Source organism: Orbicella franksi, chromosome 6, assembly GCF_964199315.1.
Source record: "Orbicella franksi chromosome 6, jaOrbFran1.1, whole genome shotgun sequence".
In the NCBI taxonomy this organism is placed as follows: Eukaryota; Metazoa; Cnidaria; class Anthozoa; order Scleractinia; family Merulinidae; genus Orbicella; species Orbicella franksi.
The window spans coordinates 31,241,722-31,257,899 of NC_138150.1; the positions used below are offsets into that span (position 1 = coordinate 31,241,722).

General features: G+C 39.3%; 1 protein-coding gene and 1 pseudogene across 1 annotated transcript; both read left to right on the forward strand.

Moving 5' to 3' along the window:
- Nucleotides 1–56: 56 nt before the first annotated feature.
- On the forward strand, nt 57–9,056 carry LOC145488983 (meiosis-specific with OB domain-containing protein-like). Its single transcript, XM_081467862.1, has 13 exons — nt 57–281; nt 378–435; nt 523–654; nt 861–936; nt 1,291–1,483; nt 2,373–2,473; nt 3,382–3,434; nt 3,549–3,644; nt 4,365–4,457; nt 4,611–4,770; nt 5,163–5,373; nt 5,746–5,832; nt 7,972–9,056. Exons 1-13 carry the CDS (start codon nt 153–155, stop codon nt 8,095–8,097), a joined length of 1,515 nt encoding a protein of 504 aa, XP_081323988.1. The 5' UTR covers nt 57–152; the 3' UTR covers nt 8,098–9,056.
- Nucleotides 9,057–9,183: 127 nt separating this feature from the next.
- LOC145490386 (dual specificity protein phosphatase CDC14AB pseudogene) lies at nt 9,184–11,254 on the forward strand (annotated as a pseudogene).
- The last annotated feature ends 4,924 nt before the right edge of the window (nt 11,255–16,178 follow it).

The following is a 16,178-nucleotide window of genomic DNA, read 5'->3' on the forward strand; positions in this document are numbered from 1 at the left end:
AGTTCCCGAACCAACCAATCAGCTTCTTTTCTACTTTCAACTCGTGATTTTCTTTTTCTTCCTTGTTAAATTTGAAAACATTTTAATCTCTTCCTATTCCTATTTCCTATTTGGAGTTTCATTATGATAAACTCTCATAAACAAACTTGAAGATGACTTTTAATGGCTTTGGGACGCAGGCAGCTTGGCCTGATGGCACAGGTTTCTTTGCCAGCGATTTCGGAGACATTTCCAAAGGACGAACTTCCATCCGCGACTTGTGCCAAGGAATGAACAACTGTGTAGGAAAAATCAACTTAAGCGTAATTCTGCAAACTTAGAACTTAAACATTTTAGTTTTTAAGTTGATTGTTGTCTTTATTTTCTTTATTTTTTAGAACTTAGTGGGACTTGTCATCGCTAAGCAGGGATTTCATTCTTTTCCAGACAGAAAGAGTAAGTTTGTAAGAACTTTTTGAATGCTATGAGCTTTAAGGTGTACTGGACTAACAATAATTTATTGCTTTTTACTTTTGCCGGCAGACCCAGGGAGCGAAAAATATCACTTCTTTTTTACACTAAGAGATACGCCTACAGACTTTGTCAACGTTAACTGCTGGGGCAGTGAAACATTCATCAAGAACCTTGCAAATTCCTTCAAATTAAACGACGTAGGTACGAAAAAGGAATTGAGCTTGCATACAAAAAAACCCTTATATTATTCAATTAAGCTGAATTCTTTGACTGATCTCTTTTGGTTTTAACAAAGTTTCAGAAGCTTAAAGCCTTATAAATTGATATAAAACGTTTGAAGGCCTTTGGAGAACTAAATGTTTCAACTGAAACAAAATTAAAGTACATTTCTTTACTTTTCTTTACAGTGGAAGTAAGAAATCCACAAATCCAAAACAAGCAAAGTAATGAAGCTGAGCAAAGATGGAGGCCTTGGACGCCAAGGTATATATAATTATGTCTAAAATTTATTGTGGCAAGAGTATAGTAAATTAAAAAGAAGTGAATTTATTGACAGGGACTAAATTAATGATGGAAATCGGTCTGTCAATCAGTTTTATTAAATAGAATCCTGGACAGACACACTCATTTGACACTCATATAACAAACCCTCTGTCTCTCTCACCCTAGTAACCCATCTAATCCACATATACCTGGTTTGACTTCCTGCACTTATGTTGAAATTTCCAAGAGAACTATATATCAAGCATAATTTTCCAAGAAAAGTCTGTTTTCTGAAATTAATTAAGCTCTGCATGCAATAATAGTGATATTAACCTCAGATTCTTTTCTATGCAGTCCATACCAGTTACATGTTAGTGAGACACATTCATCTGTCAGTTTATTCAATGGATGCGACATGAGCGAGTTTGACAATATCTCACACATACCCATCAAAGCAAGTAATGACTTCTATACATTAGGAGATATAATAGCCAATGATCAGAACTTGCACGGGGAACATGTCAACATTCAAGCTGTAGTTAAGAGCGTAAGTATGTAGAAATGAGAAATTTATAAGCCCCACAGCTGCAAAAATAACTCACATTGACACAAGTTTCCGTTTCTATGCAAGATATTTAACATGTGTTTTCATTCTTTATGAACAACTCACCCTGTACAACAAGTACATTCATTCCGCTGGTAGCTGTAATTTAAACCTTTTTAAAGCAAGCCGTTCCTCTGGATAATCAAATGAGAGTAACTCTAGATTCTTAAAATAATAATAATAATAATAATAATAATAATAATAATAATAATAATAATAATTGTTAATCACTACTTGAATCACCCAGCGTGCCAAGAACTAAAGCCGCACAACCTTTTTATTCTTTCCGCCCTCTGCACGTGTTGCGTGCCTATATTTCTAAAAATATACGTTTTAGTTCAGAGTCAAGGCAGGAGCGACGGCAGGAGCCCATGACTAGGAGCGTGCAACTTCCATACTAAGCCTTTGCCACGGCATACAGTTCAGTCTAGTTTTAGGCTTCTATTCCCAGACCATGGTAAGGAAAAAAATGGTTTACCTCACATCAGGAGCCCATCACTTCTTCCGGTGAAATGATGACGTCAGTTTAAAATTAATTCCGTGCTTGTGATTGGTCACTGAGGTTCCTGCAGAGGTCTCAATTCGCGGTAAATTCAAATTAAAAATAGATCGGTTTGTGAAAACGCCGTGTCAGGAATATGGGTAGTTGAACGCTCCTAATGAAAGGCTCCTGGTCTAGGATAGAACGGTCAGGCTGTTGTGTAAAGTGTTTAAGAACAACACTTCCAAAGCTGGCGTTGTGTTCTTGTGCAGAAGACTTTGCTAAATGTAGCTAACTAATTTAGTAAGAGGTGGTATTTTGGACCTTTAATATCTCTTCTACCGCTTGAAGGTTAGAGCGCCAAGAGACATAATTACTAAAACAGGAAAACATGTGAAGAGGTGTGAAGCGACGCTTTTTGACGAGACAAGCCTGTCATTTCCTTTAGTCATGTAAGTATGTCCAACTTCAAATATGAAGCTCTCTCGATTTTATTAAGGTTACCGTATATCTTTAGCGATGTCTCCGACTCGGGTCCAAGCGATGTAGCGCGTCCGGACGGCCGGGACGGGTCCAGTTTAAACTGTGAATACCTAAGCCCCTATATATCAAATTAAAGCGTATAGAGCTGGCTATCATACTATACTAACAATTTTGAATTATAAGTGACAGTCGAATTTTTTACGACCACTATATGCTAACGTCCATATCACTGTCCCACCAGTTAGAGGGATATCTTGTTAAGAGGTCTGATCTGCATGGAAGGATACTTAAAGACTCAACACTTTTAAACGTCACACCAACTAAAACGAAAATGGGTCAGTCTACTTTCAAGTGTGACGCTGCACGAGAATGGAACGGATTACCAAGAGAGATCAGAGAATTAAACACTCTTTAAGTTTAAAACACATATTTTTAAGCATTTTATGGATCAAGACCGTATCAATCATGTATGTGCTGTAAATTAGGTTCAATTTTTTGCTTGTTTGTTTGTTGTTGTTGCTCTTCTTTTTAAATGCTTGTTTTTTCATAATCTCCAGAATGGTTGTAATTTTTGATGTAAATGTTTAGTATATATATCTTCTTGTTTTTTTTTGTTTTTTTTTTAAAGTGCAATTTTATGAATAGCTGTATTTTATATGTAAATGCTGATCGCCACCACATTTTTTCAAGCTTGCCTGAAAACGGCAAAAGAGACCACAGTACTTTTAGTCTTCAACAGCGATTGTTCTTGCTGTTGCATTAAATTGCACGTTGTTATTACTCATTTAACTACTGCTGAGTTACATGTGCACGTTTCCTCCTACTACAAGAAAATAACGTTCACCTTACTATTTTCCGTCCAAACGTTTGTCTTCAGGTGGGACGAGGACACAATAGAATTAGCTCAAATGTGGACGCCTAAAGATATAAGTAAGGAAAAGCTGTTAAATTCAAGAAATATCAGTTCTGATTCTAAATAAGAATTCTGAGACCTTGTATACTTTCAGTCGTGATTTCTAACACGAATTTCTTTATCTTTTATAGTTCTTTTTATCGCCGATGTCAAAGTCACATTTGATGACTTTAAAAAGTGCATGATTGCCACTTGCGATAACAAAACAATTATCACTGCAAATCCAAGTAAGACATGATTTCTTTTAGAATAAACGTTAATTTAAGCAACGACCAAGGATTAAGATATAATGCAATTATCATTTTTTCATCTTACAATCGAATATCATACCATTAACACATTGTTTTAAAAGGTTTAAATTAATTTTCATCGTTTAAAAAATTTAAACATTTGTTGTGATTTCTGCAATACATATTTAAGGTCTCAAAACCTTTCCGAGATGGAAAAAGGCATTATTATATGAATTGTGGACTAAGATAGCTTTCTATACTAAATCGAAGACAAAACACAAAAAAGCCTTGGCACGAGATCTTTGAGACTTTTCTCTTTTGTGCCTAATACGACTAAATTCTTGACCCGTTTTATGGCTAACAGTTAACCCCATTAAGACCCTGTGTTGAGCTCCCGAGAATGTTTTAAGACCACAAGAGACGTACAGAAATAAGTGTTACCCCTTGCTCCTTGCTCGGCCTGAAAATCAAGATTATGCGCTCTTGATGACCTTTATTTCGTTTGGCGGAGACTTATTAAACAAAAGCGTGAGCTAGAAATGTAAAATCTTGAGCCGGGAAAGGGGTGGCTAGATAAAATAAACCGAAATTTTATCACGGTTCTGACGAGATTCTGTAATCCAGTATAATCTAACCTGCGATCATACCCTCCCTCCCTTCCCCCCCAAAAAACGCCTGATCGCAGGTGAAGTATAATCCTATCGTTATGATTTTCAGACACCATGGAGGCACGTTATCTGTATAACTATGCGCAGTCACTGGAACTTTTAGATGACGATCTTTTGAACAATCCTGAGTCATCGTTGGATGGTTAGTTTCATGCTTCCTTGTATCAAGCAGGGCTGAAATACTTCAGAACAGTGATAGATGCGCAATGCGTACATGATGTTTTCATCTTACCTGTTTGCGCTGTCAAAACTTCTCTAATTGGTTTTTATTTTCATTTTCTTTCCGGCCCTTTAGTCGAGAATATAAAAGACGTGTACAGCATACAACAACTCAAGCAGTTGATGGCAGATCTGGACAGCAATCCTCAACAGTTCCCAACACTGGGCATTTTTTATGCTTTCCTGACTTCATTCGACATTGACAATGACTTAAAGCGAATAATCACTTCTCGATGGTGAGTATAGTTTTCCTGTGTTTTCATTTTTCTGCACAGATCAAACTACTCGGTTTTGATTTCATAGGGACCGAGTGAATTAATACACTTTATCTCAAAGTCAAACAAAAAAAATAATTTGAGCGTTCGACTTATGAAGAAAGAGCATTTACAGAGGTTTTTTTTTCTTTACTTATTCTCCTTCCTTTTTTTTTTTTTGGCCAAGAACTTTTGTCTTTCAATTACCGGCACTTTTGTTGCAAGTTGGCGCAAAACGCTTTCTTAGTTTTTTGCGGATAAAAATGGTTTGGCACAAAATATAGCATAGTATAATCTTTAGTTTCTGATGTAGCTCTCAAATTTGATGCTTTTATATTTAATTTTCTTACCGTTTTGTTTCTTTCTTGTTTTAGTGTAATGTGTAACCAAAGAGTCGCTCTTCTTAGCGAGACGTGTTCAAACTCAGAGTGCGCCGCATCGCGGAATCCACAAACTGGAAGTTCAACCTCACAGCAGAGAATTAAAACACAGTATGAATTGGCAGTCTCTGTATCTGACCACACTGGAACCATAGAAAATTGCAGGCTTACCGAAAAATGTGCAGAGGACATGTTTGGGTGTAAAGTAAGCTTAAACTTCAAACCTGTGGAGCTAACACTATCGGTTTATTTGTATCTGTTTTGCTTGTTTCGAGCCATCTGAAACTACTGACACTGTGGAAAAGGACAGAAATTTTCCGTCGTTTTCTCAAAACATGGAGAAAAGGCGCTTCCTGGACTTGATACCAACTGATTTCAGAGGCTTACTGAAACATCATCTTGAAATCAAACTAGTTCTCACAGGAATAATTATCATAGTTATCTTAAGTCCATGATGTGTCTTGAGATCTTGAGCGGAGGAGGTCATATATGAAAAAGGTTCATAAGCGAAGGATGTTACATGCCAAAGAAACAGGGGCTCGATATATATTCATTTTTCTTCTTTCTTCCTTACAAGGCAATGGATTTGGCTTCCTGGACTATGTCTCAGTTGACAGAGTTAAAAGTGCAATTTCTGCTGGAGAGATGTAAAGTTTTCTTCAAGGTATTGGTTATGAACTCTCATCAAATTACTTTTCTTCCCACGGAAAAATAACCCTGCCTGAAACTCCCGTGATGGGGGAAGGGGGGTACACCACAATGATGGGGACTATATTCTTGCCTTTTCTGGACTGTTTGAATTGCTTTTGAAGTGAGCTCACTATTAAAGGTCTAGTAAAATTTTTGCCTTATGCAGCCAAGAGCAATAAGTTGCGGTGGCCTCATGGTTAGTGCGCTCGTCTCCGGATCGAGGGGTCCGGGTTCGAGCCCTGGCCGGGGACATTGTGTTGTGTTCTTGGGCAAGACACTTTACTCTCACAGTGCCTCTCTCCACCCAGGTGTATAAATGGGTACCGACGAACTTAATGCTGGGGGGTAACCCTGCGATGGACTAGCATCCCATCCAGGGGGGAGTAGAAATACTCCTAGTCGCTTCATGCTACAGAAACCGGGATAAGCTCCGGCCTGATGGGCCACTTGGCTCGCATGCAGACTTTACCTTTACCTACCCAATTTATTACAGGGAAAGAAAAAGACTAAATCTAGTCGAATGAGACTAATCAAAGAAAGATTGAAGCAAGTATAGAGGATAAGAAAAGAGAAAAGGCTCAGCTAGAAGCATTTACTCCTAAAAAACACATCCGGGCGAAATAACTCCTGGCCCAGATAGTTTTATTATCCAAACTAGGGCCAAAAGTGAAATTCACAAATTGCATCAAGAGCTTCGTTAAACAATCATTGTTAAAGCTTTTTTTCTAAATTTGTAATTCAAACTTGTTTCTGTCTGCTTTGTACTGGTCGTATTGCTAATTTATACCGCTTCTTCCATGGTGCATTAATGATATACATGCCTTTTGGGCACATAAACCGTGCTCAGATTGCCTTGCTCAGTTCAAGGGCTTGGATTGTTCCGATAGTTCCATAGAATTTATTTCCATTCTCTCTCGCCAGGATTTCAACGTTTTATATTCCTTTTGTTGTCTTGTTGGGTTCTTGATGGGATGTGGTTTTGTCCCCATATCTTCTCTTTGTTTTCCATTCACCTTGAAAATGGACAATCAAATAAAATAAAGGAGAACTTAGATGAGAAATTAAAGAAGAAATGCATGTGTAACCACTCTAGCAAAAGCTCCTTTGTTTAGTGTTAAAGAAGGGGTCCCCGGTGTGTCTCATGGGTTTTCACGGTTTTAGTTAAACGCATTGCAAATACAGTATTTGGGCTGTTTTTGGTTGGGGCATGCGTCCCGAACTTTTAAACCAGTACCCCATTTCAGGCCAAAATCTTTGATTTTCCATACCCTATTTCAGCCCGGAGCCAAAAATCGATACCCCATTTCAGACCTCTACAATTTATAGTATACGGCTCATGACCGCAGTTATAACCCAGAATTGGCTCCCATTTGCGTAAAACATTTGAGAAAGGTTGCAAATTTACCAATTCCTTGCAAACTAAATACCCAATGCTAAGCCAGGGTGAAAAACATGCCCTATTTCAGAACAGAATGGTCAAAATCTATATCCTTTTGCAGATATCTCCCCGATCTGGAAATGAAAGGGAAGCATAAACGGGGTTGCAATAATGAATCTCGTCAACTACTTTCCGTCGGAAATTAAAAAAAAAAAAAGAAAGGAAGAAGAAAAAATCGGGGTTTCCTCGGTAAGCGGAAATAGATTGCGCGACGAGCCATAAAAATGTATGCGTAGGAGGAGCACAAAAAGGAGTAGCAGCTGTCAATATGTTTTACTACCTACTAACTAACATCATAAAAATTCTTGTTCTTCGACCATTTCAATTTCAGAGGAAAGAGAAAACAAACAGCGGTTACAAACATAACAAACAGGTTTCGCATGGTACAACTACTTATCAACTGAGACTGAGGTCTTAATTTAAAACGGAAAATCTCAAACCGAGACCTTGCCGTATTGACTGAGCGGGAGGTACGACAAGGCCGAGGTTTTTTTCCCCGTAAAGACCGAACGTTCGAGGCCCGGGTTCTAGTATTAGAGTGCTTTTTGCTCTGTGTTTTGCAGGAACGTAATCGGCCCGTGGGCATTACTGGAGAATATTACCCCAGAATTAACCAATCAAAGCGCGCGTTATATCGTTATAATGAAACTGATTTGCAATTTTGTTTCCTTTTAGCTCACAACTTCACCTCCCAGCCGATCGTCAAATTCCTCTAAGAAGTGGCTAAGAGCACTATCTTGTACGCTGGCTGACCCAAAGGAAGCTGCTGACGTACTCGAAAAGTGTCAAGCCAGTTCCTGAAACACGTGCGGCTTGTCCTCACTTTGGGAGGCATGACCACAAACACATACCTTGTGACAAGTCGCGCTGCACACTGTTTACGCCGAAAAACTAATTTTGGCACCTCCCGGCGTGCTTATTATAATTATTTGCAGACAAATATTTTCCATGCAGACCATGAAAACAGATGTGGCGCAGGCTTTTGCTTTCATCTCACATTTACATGCTATGTTTTTTTAATGAGGACCTTTTCCATCAGATTACCATCCGTTGTTTCACTCAGTTTGAGGCCACTGCAGAACCTGGGTTTTCCTTGCATTATATTCGTCAAACAAACATTACATTAAAGTGTTAAGCACAGCGAGCAAGTGTGTTTTGCTTCTTTGTTTACAACTCTTGCGAGCCCGGTGCGAGTCACGATCGGAAATAACACGGCGGAAATATTCAACACTGAACGCACGCACATTTGCGTATATTGTTTGACCATGGTCATTATAAGTATAAATATTTTTTAAAAAACAAGGATCTTAGATTTTTATTCCAGACATAGTATCGAGAATGAAGATATTTTTAGACATTATCCAGTAATGATCAACGCCGGGCCACGCTCCAACAGAGCTATAACTAACGCTAATGTGTTATTCATAAACGTGACCGGAAAACGTGACTGTGCTAGCAAATTTGGTAACACGACTCAAAGAGAAGCAAAAGAAGGAAGAGAACGTGACAGACGTGAAGTTCAGATCGGAAATAAAGATACACGAACTCAATTTTCTAGAATACTTGATACCGAGTCAACCACTGAAACACTTGACATTTTTTGACCGCGTCATTTATGTTTAGCTTCGCACGTCTAGCCGATTACGTGCGTGAGACTAGGGTTCCGGTAATTTCTATGGTCCTCTATCGTCTGCGCATTATTAGCGATCTCTTTCTTGTATGGCTTTGTTTTTTTGCGCAAACTTGAGGTGAAACACAAGTACACTGAAAATATTCTGTGGCAATAACCGTAGAATTTTTTTTGTGTACCATGCTTGGGCAATACTTATTTGAAGAAACAAGAAGTCGCTCTCTAGGGAGCTACAACTGTAGTTTGTCGATTCGGTACCTGCTAAATAGCACGAGCGTATTTACACCGACAAGCTGAGGTATTTCTTGATTGTTATACTCTTTATGTCAATGGAACTCTTGATGTTGTGGAATTTTCCGTAATTATTTTTATTCCTGCGTCATTGTCACATGCGACTAGCCAGGGTTGTTGGCGTATTAACTCCGTGATAAATTTGCATAGGAATGCTGTCTTTCTCAAGCAGGTATTTTTCACATTGCGTAATCACGGTCTAGAATAAGTAATCCGAATATAAAAGAAATGGTTATTTTCGTTTTCGCAAAGAGAGCAAAAAGAAACTTTCGATATTTCCAGTTCATCCCCATCCACGAACATTCGTTCAAAATAACAACTTCCTTGTCAACAACCGAACCCCTCGCAAGTTGTTGATGTCTCATTCCCAAAATACTCTGGCTTTCGCGCCAAATTCCTCTGGGATGAACTTTGGAATATGAGAACCAAGTGAAATTGTTTCCTCCTGGTTATGATTGGCTAACCAAACAATAGATCGTTTGGCTTGCTGCTCTTGACCAATCATATCTTTGTTGTTATCACGTGCTATGATAATGAGCCACTGTCATGAATGAATGACTGCATGTTAGCGCGCCACGACGACGGTTTATTTTACTCTTTTGTTTTGGTTCAGAGACAGTCGTAGATTCGTTTCCTCGTGTTAAGAAGACACGAAAACGAAAATGTGGGACAGGAATATCATGAGTTCTTGCGAAGTGGTCAAAGATCGCTTGTACTTTGTGAGTGTTAGCTGTAAACCGCGAAACAACGCAACATATCATTATTTTAGCGTGGATCATGACTGGACTCTCGATGGTTGTAAATTTCACGACACACCTTACTTCGGTCCGGCAAATCTGGCTGGAATATACCGGTTCTGTTGCCTTGTGAACACTAAACTTCATGTGATCCCGGCCTCGAAGAAGATTGTCCTGTACACAACAGCTAACGAGGGATTTTCCGAGGCGAAAAAGCGAACACGCTCTGTCTTCCTGTGTGGCGCGTTCGCGATGTGTCAACTCAAAATGACCGCCGAAGAAATTTATGGCTTATTAGAGCAACACTTTCCGCCATCCACTCTGGTTCCTTACTGTGATGTTAATGGAAATCTATCTCATAATCTTAATATCTTGGATTGCCTTAAAGGTTTTGAGAAGGCAACAGCACTGGGGTTCTTCTGCTTTGACGAATTCGACTTGAACAGATACGAACAAGAAGAGCGCGCTTTTGATTTGAACTGGATTGTACCCGGCAAATTGTTAGCGCTGACTGATCCTCAGAGAAGACCTGAAATTAAGGCGAGTCGATTCAGTCGACTGAGGAAATATTTCAGGCAGACTGGTGTCAAAGGAGTTGTAAGACTGAACAGGGACGATAACATGGTAAAATACGGACTTATATATGACGCACGTTGTTTTACCGCCAACGGATTTACGCACAACGATCTTTATTATGAAGATGGCGGAATTCCCACGAAAGCGATCATCAAGAAATTTACAAGAGTCGTTGAACAGTGTGATGGAGCCGTGGCCGTTCACTGCCGCGCTGGGTTGGGAAGAACAGGAACCCTGATCGCTTGTTATTTGATCAGACAGTACCGATTTACAGCTGCCGAGGCCGTGGCTTGGTTACGGATCTGTAGACCTGGTAGCGTGTCCACTCTTCAACACTGCTTTTTGGAACAGAAACAAGATCCGATCATGCGAGGATACCCGGAGGATATGAAGATTGAAGACCTGACCGAGGCTGTGAAGAAAAGTTTAAACATATTTTCCTACCAGAATACAATCATTGAGGAGAACGAGAAGGATGTGTAGACATGAATATTCATCGCGCTAAATGTGTTGCTATCTAATTTTTCGTGCGTCTGGCCCATGAGGCGGCGTGTAGCAGCTGAAAGAATATGAAATGAGGAAGTCGCTGAGTAGCCAATCAAATCCCAACAAAACTAGGCATTATTCTTTTGATCTAGCTGTCAAATATGCAACTTGTCTGGCTTATTTGAACCTCACTGGTGTAGATTAAAACTGCTTTGAGATGTTTTCATCTTTCATCTTTATTTTAAAAATACCTAATTTACTGTATTTCTAAACTAAATGAAAGTGTTTATACTGGAAGGTTCTGATGAATTATGTTTTAAGAATGGTCATGAGCCTGGAAGTTGTAAAATTACTTGAATGTTAACACAGGAATGCAGTAATTTACTTGACAGCACAAATGCGACTGATAATTCAGACCAGAAAACACCTCATTTCATTTCCATCGCACTGTCAGCAACAGATCACCTGAAAACATGTCCGTGACATTTCAGATAATATCAGTCATCATTGTAAATTTGTAAAATATGTCTTGCTGGCAAGAGAAAGAAAAATGAAAATATTATATTTGTTAAAAAATAGGAATGGGAAATTTTTAATCAGTGGTTGAGGCTAGATTCAAGTTGGATTAAATATTAATTATTTAAGAAGTTTTAAGTTAAATGTACAAAATCATCTTGCCACTGATCAAATGTCTCCTTGTATTTGTAAGTTTTCTATTAACTTTTTTCAAAGTTGAAATTATGATAGATTTGACATTATTTACATATTTAAGTCATAAGATGCAACATTTATAAATTAAGAGTTATATTTTCAACTTGTAAAAGTGCAATTAGCAGTGTCATTCTGTTGAGGCGTAATTTTCACTTCTGTCATTGAAGCATGTTAAATGTCTTCCAAAGAATATGTAAATGTTAAAACTCTTGCTCAATACTGTTTGTAAGTGGTAAATTGAAATAGTCTTGCCCATGGTGTAACTGAGTACTAGTAAGTATGGGCTCCTTGTGTTGGCAATAATGCCATTTGAACAAAAAACTTGACAATATACTTTAATTGTATGGACCTTGAAGAAAATTGCGTAATTATTGAATAAAATTCAATGCAAAATGAGGTCGTTGTGTGTCGATTCGTTAAAGCAGATATAAGGGAAGGAAAACTATGTGACTTAAAATATGTCCGTGCTTGATGAATTGCTTTTTGCGTGGAAAAATGAATTTGGCATTTGAAACAGGCTTCGGTTCAAAAACTGCTCTTTTACGAATGAGGAATGTGTTCCTGTGAATCCCGCCAAGATAAGTTCTCGCCTATGAAAGTAAGTCCATGCTTGTTTCTATATATAATATGAGGGAATTGAAGCTTGCGCAAATAACTGACTGAACAAACAGAAAGGGCAGCGTACCTTGTGAAATGAAAATAACCCACGCATTTAAGCAAATGGAAATTTTTTCCTAGGCGTGGGTGGAAAAGATTCAACTGTGAGCCAATGGGCCCGAGACACGATAATTGCTAAACGAACGTTTAATTTCTTGGTATTGACTTTGACATATAATATTCATGCGACGGTCCACGTATTTCTAAATCCCTTTACAAGATTAGTCGGCGGCAAAGATGTCCCTTTAATTATTTGATTCAATATTTTGAGCAAGCTCTCGTTGGGCGATAAAAAATATTGTAGTTAGCTTGGGGAAAGGGCGGGAAAAGGGCCAAGGGTTTGTTGCCTTGGCAGCAGGACATCGGTGAATGACACGCAAACACTTCTGCCTTTCCACACTGAAAAATTTAAATAACACTAATTTAAAGCTGTGAACTTAAGGCTCCTAGTTGAAATAAAAAGTAGTTTCTCAAAATTTGCGGACTCGCATGTGTTTTAAAATGGTTTTGAGACTGTTTGCACGACCAGTTTCCTAATAACTCGGCGGCTTTACTCAGTGCGCCCGTACGAACCTGAATAATATTTCACCTAGACTCCATGTAATACTGAAACGTCTGAATGTGCTCTTGACCATGGCACTGGTCATAACTGCGTTGCAGCGTATATCCTTAATGTAGTTTTGACTCCATGTTTATCAAGTATTCAAGACATGTCGAGGGAGGTTCGAACCGCCTACGGCCTTAGCGAAAGCCAAAGTAAACAAAACGCACTCCAGACTCAATGCCCACATTTGCTCCGATGTTTTCAGCTTTATTGGCAAAGAACCAGATGACTTTTTCGAGTTCACGATACGGAACTAGTTGTTGAACTGATATAATGCGGTTTGTTTCGAAAGCTTAGTGTTGTTTTCAAGACTGCCGGATGGACTCAGCTGAGCAGTGCCCGAACTGTTGAAGCACTGAAATTTTGAGACCAACGAAACCGTAACAATGCGACTCCGGTAAAACTGAAACTTACTAACAACTACTTTAATTTTTTTTTTTTTTTTAACAATTGATTCACGCCTTTAGCGTCCATTACTGACTTATGGAACCGATCATTTTCTAACATCGCTGTTGTGAAAAAAAATTCTCTTTCAAAGCGAAGTTAAGTTTACTCATGCCATCGACGTACGTTTTATAATCCGTGTACTGAGTCTTTGCAGCCCATGTTATACTTTTATTTTGCCTGGGGCTCTATTTTATATGTATGATATGTCTTATACCGTGTTCAATTCAGGAACTTGAAAACGAATTTTTCGAAATTTTTTTTTACACTGAGCTGCTGTTGTTTACCTTTGACACCTAGCCACTTTCATAACTTGAATTTTCAAAATTCTCAGACTGTTATTTTCACCAGCCTCCCGCTAAGCTGGGATCCAATACAAGAAAGCCCTTATGAAACAAGAATCCGTCTTTCAAGATCAAGAAAGGTCGCCCACCGTATACGATGGCAAATTACTTAGCTTAAAAGTGCGGTTACGATGTAGTTTAGTCGGAGTTTCGTACCCTTTCCGTCACGAAACTGCAACAAGGAAAACGGTTAAGTTGCGTGGAACGGAAGTTTATCGATATCGTTTCCAAGAAAGTGCTAAAACAATGGAAACATTGAAAACACTGAAAACAAGACGGCAAACTATCGTTTGACGCGTAGGTTAATCACGAGTGTTGCATTACACATTCAGCAAGCCACAATCGCCAGAAACTAAAAGGAATTCTTTTAAACTCGTTAGCGCAGGTCACCTTGGCGGGACTAAATTTCCTTATCTACTTATTTCAGCTAGTACAGAGTGGCGTCCGTTCTAGATATCGGCTTTTATTATTAAGACTTCCTGCCTCGGTACTGAACCCTTAATTTAGCCCTCGGTACTTTGCCCTCATGACGCGTCACGATGTTTTATTCTCTGCAATTGGGTAACCTTGGGTCGCTTCAAGTAAATGTGTCTAGTTTACTGTTTTGTTTTTCTGTATCATGATAAAGATAATGTTTACGACTGTTTCCCAAACGCGTTTTCTTCAACGCGTAATTATAACAAATCGATTAATTGACATGCAATCTCCTTATAGCCTCCTGTATTCCTGTATTTTGTCATCCGTTTCGGACGTTATTTAACATGAATTATACCGTTGATCAGCTTCCCGCGAAAAATGTCATGGCTTTAATTCAGTGACCAAAATAAAATAGAGCAAAGAAATTTATCTCAGAAAAGGTACTTCATTTTCGCAACCCGACGACGCCTGGAGGCAAGTCGAGTCTCCTCGTTCCTAGGCTCTCTCTCCTTTACCTCCGGAAGGCAAAGGAGAGAGAGCCTGGGAACGTGGTTGGAGACTCTGCTCTGACGAAGAGCTAACGCTAAAAAAAAACGTCTGCTTTACTCTCGCTTTTGTGGTGAATAGCAATTTCTTTTTTCTCAAGCTTTGACCCCAACTTCGTTACAGGGTCCTTTCTCTTCGATCTTTTCTCGGGGAAGAAAGAGAGGCTTTGACCAAGAATTGGTTTTCTATGACGTTACAGGACGAACTATCGCGCTTTTCTTGTGCCGAGACCACGTGATCTAAAGTATATGGCCGCGGCGAAAAAACGCAGAAGCGGACCAGGAACTAAAAGGGGAACCCGTTTCTTGACCACCATTTCCACGGGCTAGAGGGCGCTAATTGATTTTGTTTCAGTATAAGAATGCTGGCGGCTGACAAGAGAAGTAACCAGCTGATGATGTTCCTGTCAGAAACAAACGATTTAGGTTCCTTCCGTGTGTGTAGAAAGGGAATTTTAGTTGGAGCATCATGAAAGTGATTTTTATAACAGTGATCGTAAACGAATACTCTGCCCTTACAGTTGATGATCGTCAGTGACGCTCAGGAACACATTCAACCAAGGAATTCACTCCTTCTGCAACCGCTACTGTCCTTCTGGGTTTGCTCCCCCGGGGGAATACTCACCCTTTTGTACACCATTTTGACAGAAAAGGTACCCCTTTCGTACGCCTTTAATTGAAAAAAGTCCTCCTTTCACACGCTTTCATAACTGACCCGTATTATGAATAAATCGCCCAAAAAGGAAATCTTCTTGTTATTTTCATGTAGTGCCTAATAAATGAAATGATACAGTCGTAAGGTGCGTCTGTTCGAAAAATGTTAATTAAAATAACTACATGACAAATTTGCCCACCCTTTCACATACCTCATCTTGTGAAATCCCTGCCCTTTTATATACCTGAAGCCTGAAAACGGTACACGTTTTGGGTGGAGTCTTCCCGTATAGGCCATTTCAGGGAGTAACCAACCCCCGGGTTTGCGCGCTGTTCGTATCTTTGTGTTTGGAGTAAACCATGTCGGCTCTTTGGTTGCACTGTTAGTGTGCGCGACCGACCCCTTCGTCTTTAGCAGATGATGAGGCATTTCATGTACGGCTTGTAAAACTCTACGGGTCTGCGGTGCCGCAGATTATGGACGTCCCCATTCTTGTTGTTTCGGAAACCAAAAACAATTTTGAAATCGAAAGATAACTTCTAAAACATACTTCAACAAATTCCAGTACCCAAGGAAAATGGAAACATATATCATATTCCACCATTTTATTGCCGGTTGGGGCTGCTACACACCTGCTAGGTGGTTAACCTGGTATAAGACAGTCAGTCTTATAGACCGCAAGTAAGTATTTAAGCACAGCAGCTCCAGGAAAATCATCCTGATCAGCCTTTTCCAGGCTCTCGGTCAGTGGGGACGGGGGGTTTGGTAAAGAACCTCCCCTCTTT

What these genes read in the sequence shown, in the direction of transcription:
- LOC145488983 (XM_081467862.1), top strand. Translation starts at nt 153, where the DNA reads ATGACTTTTAATGGCTTTGGGACGCAGGCAGCTTGGCCTGATGGCACA. An exon ending in GCCAAGGAATGAACAACTGT is followed by an intron (nt 282 to 377) that starts GTAGGAAAAATC and finishes TTTATTTTTTAG; the next exon opens with AACTTAGTGGGACTTGTCAT. An exon ending in TGGAGGCCTTGGACGCCAAG is followed by an intron (nt 937 to 1,290) that starts GTATATATAATT and finishes TTTTCTATGCAG; the next exon opens with TCCATACCAGTTACATGTTA.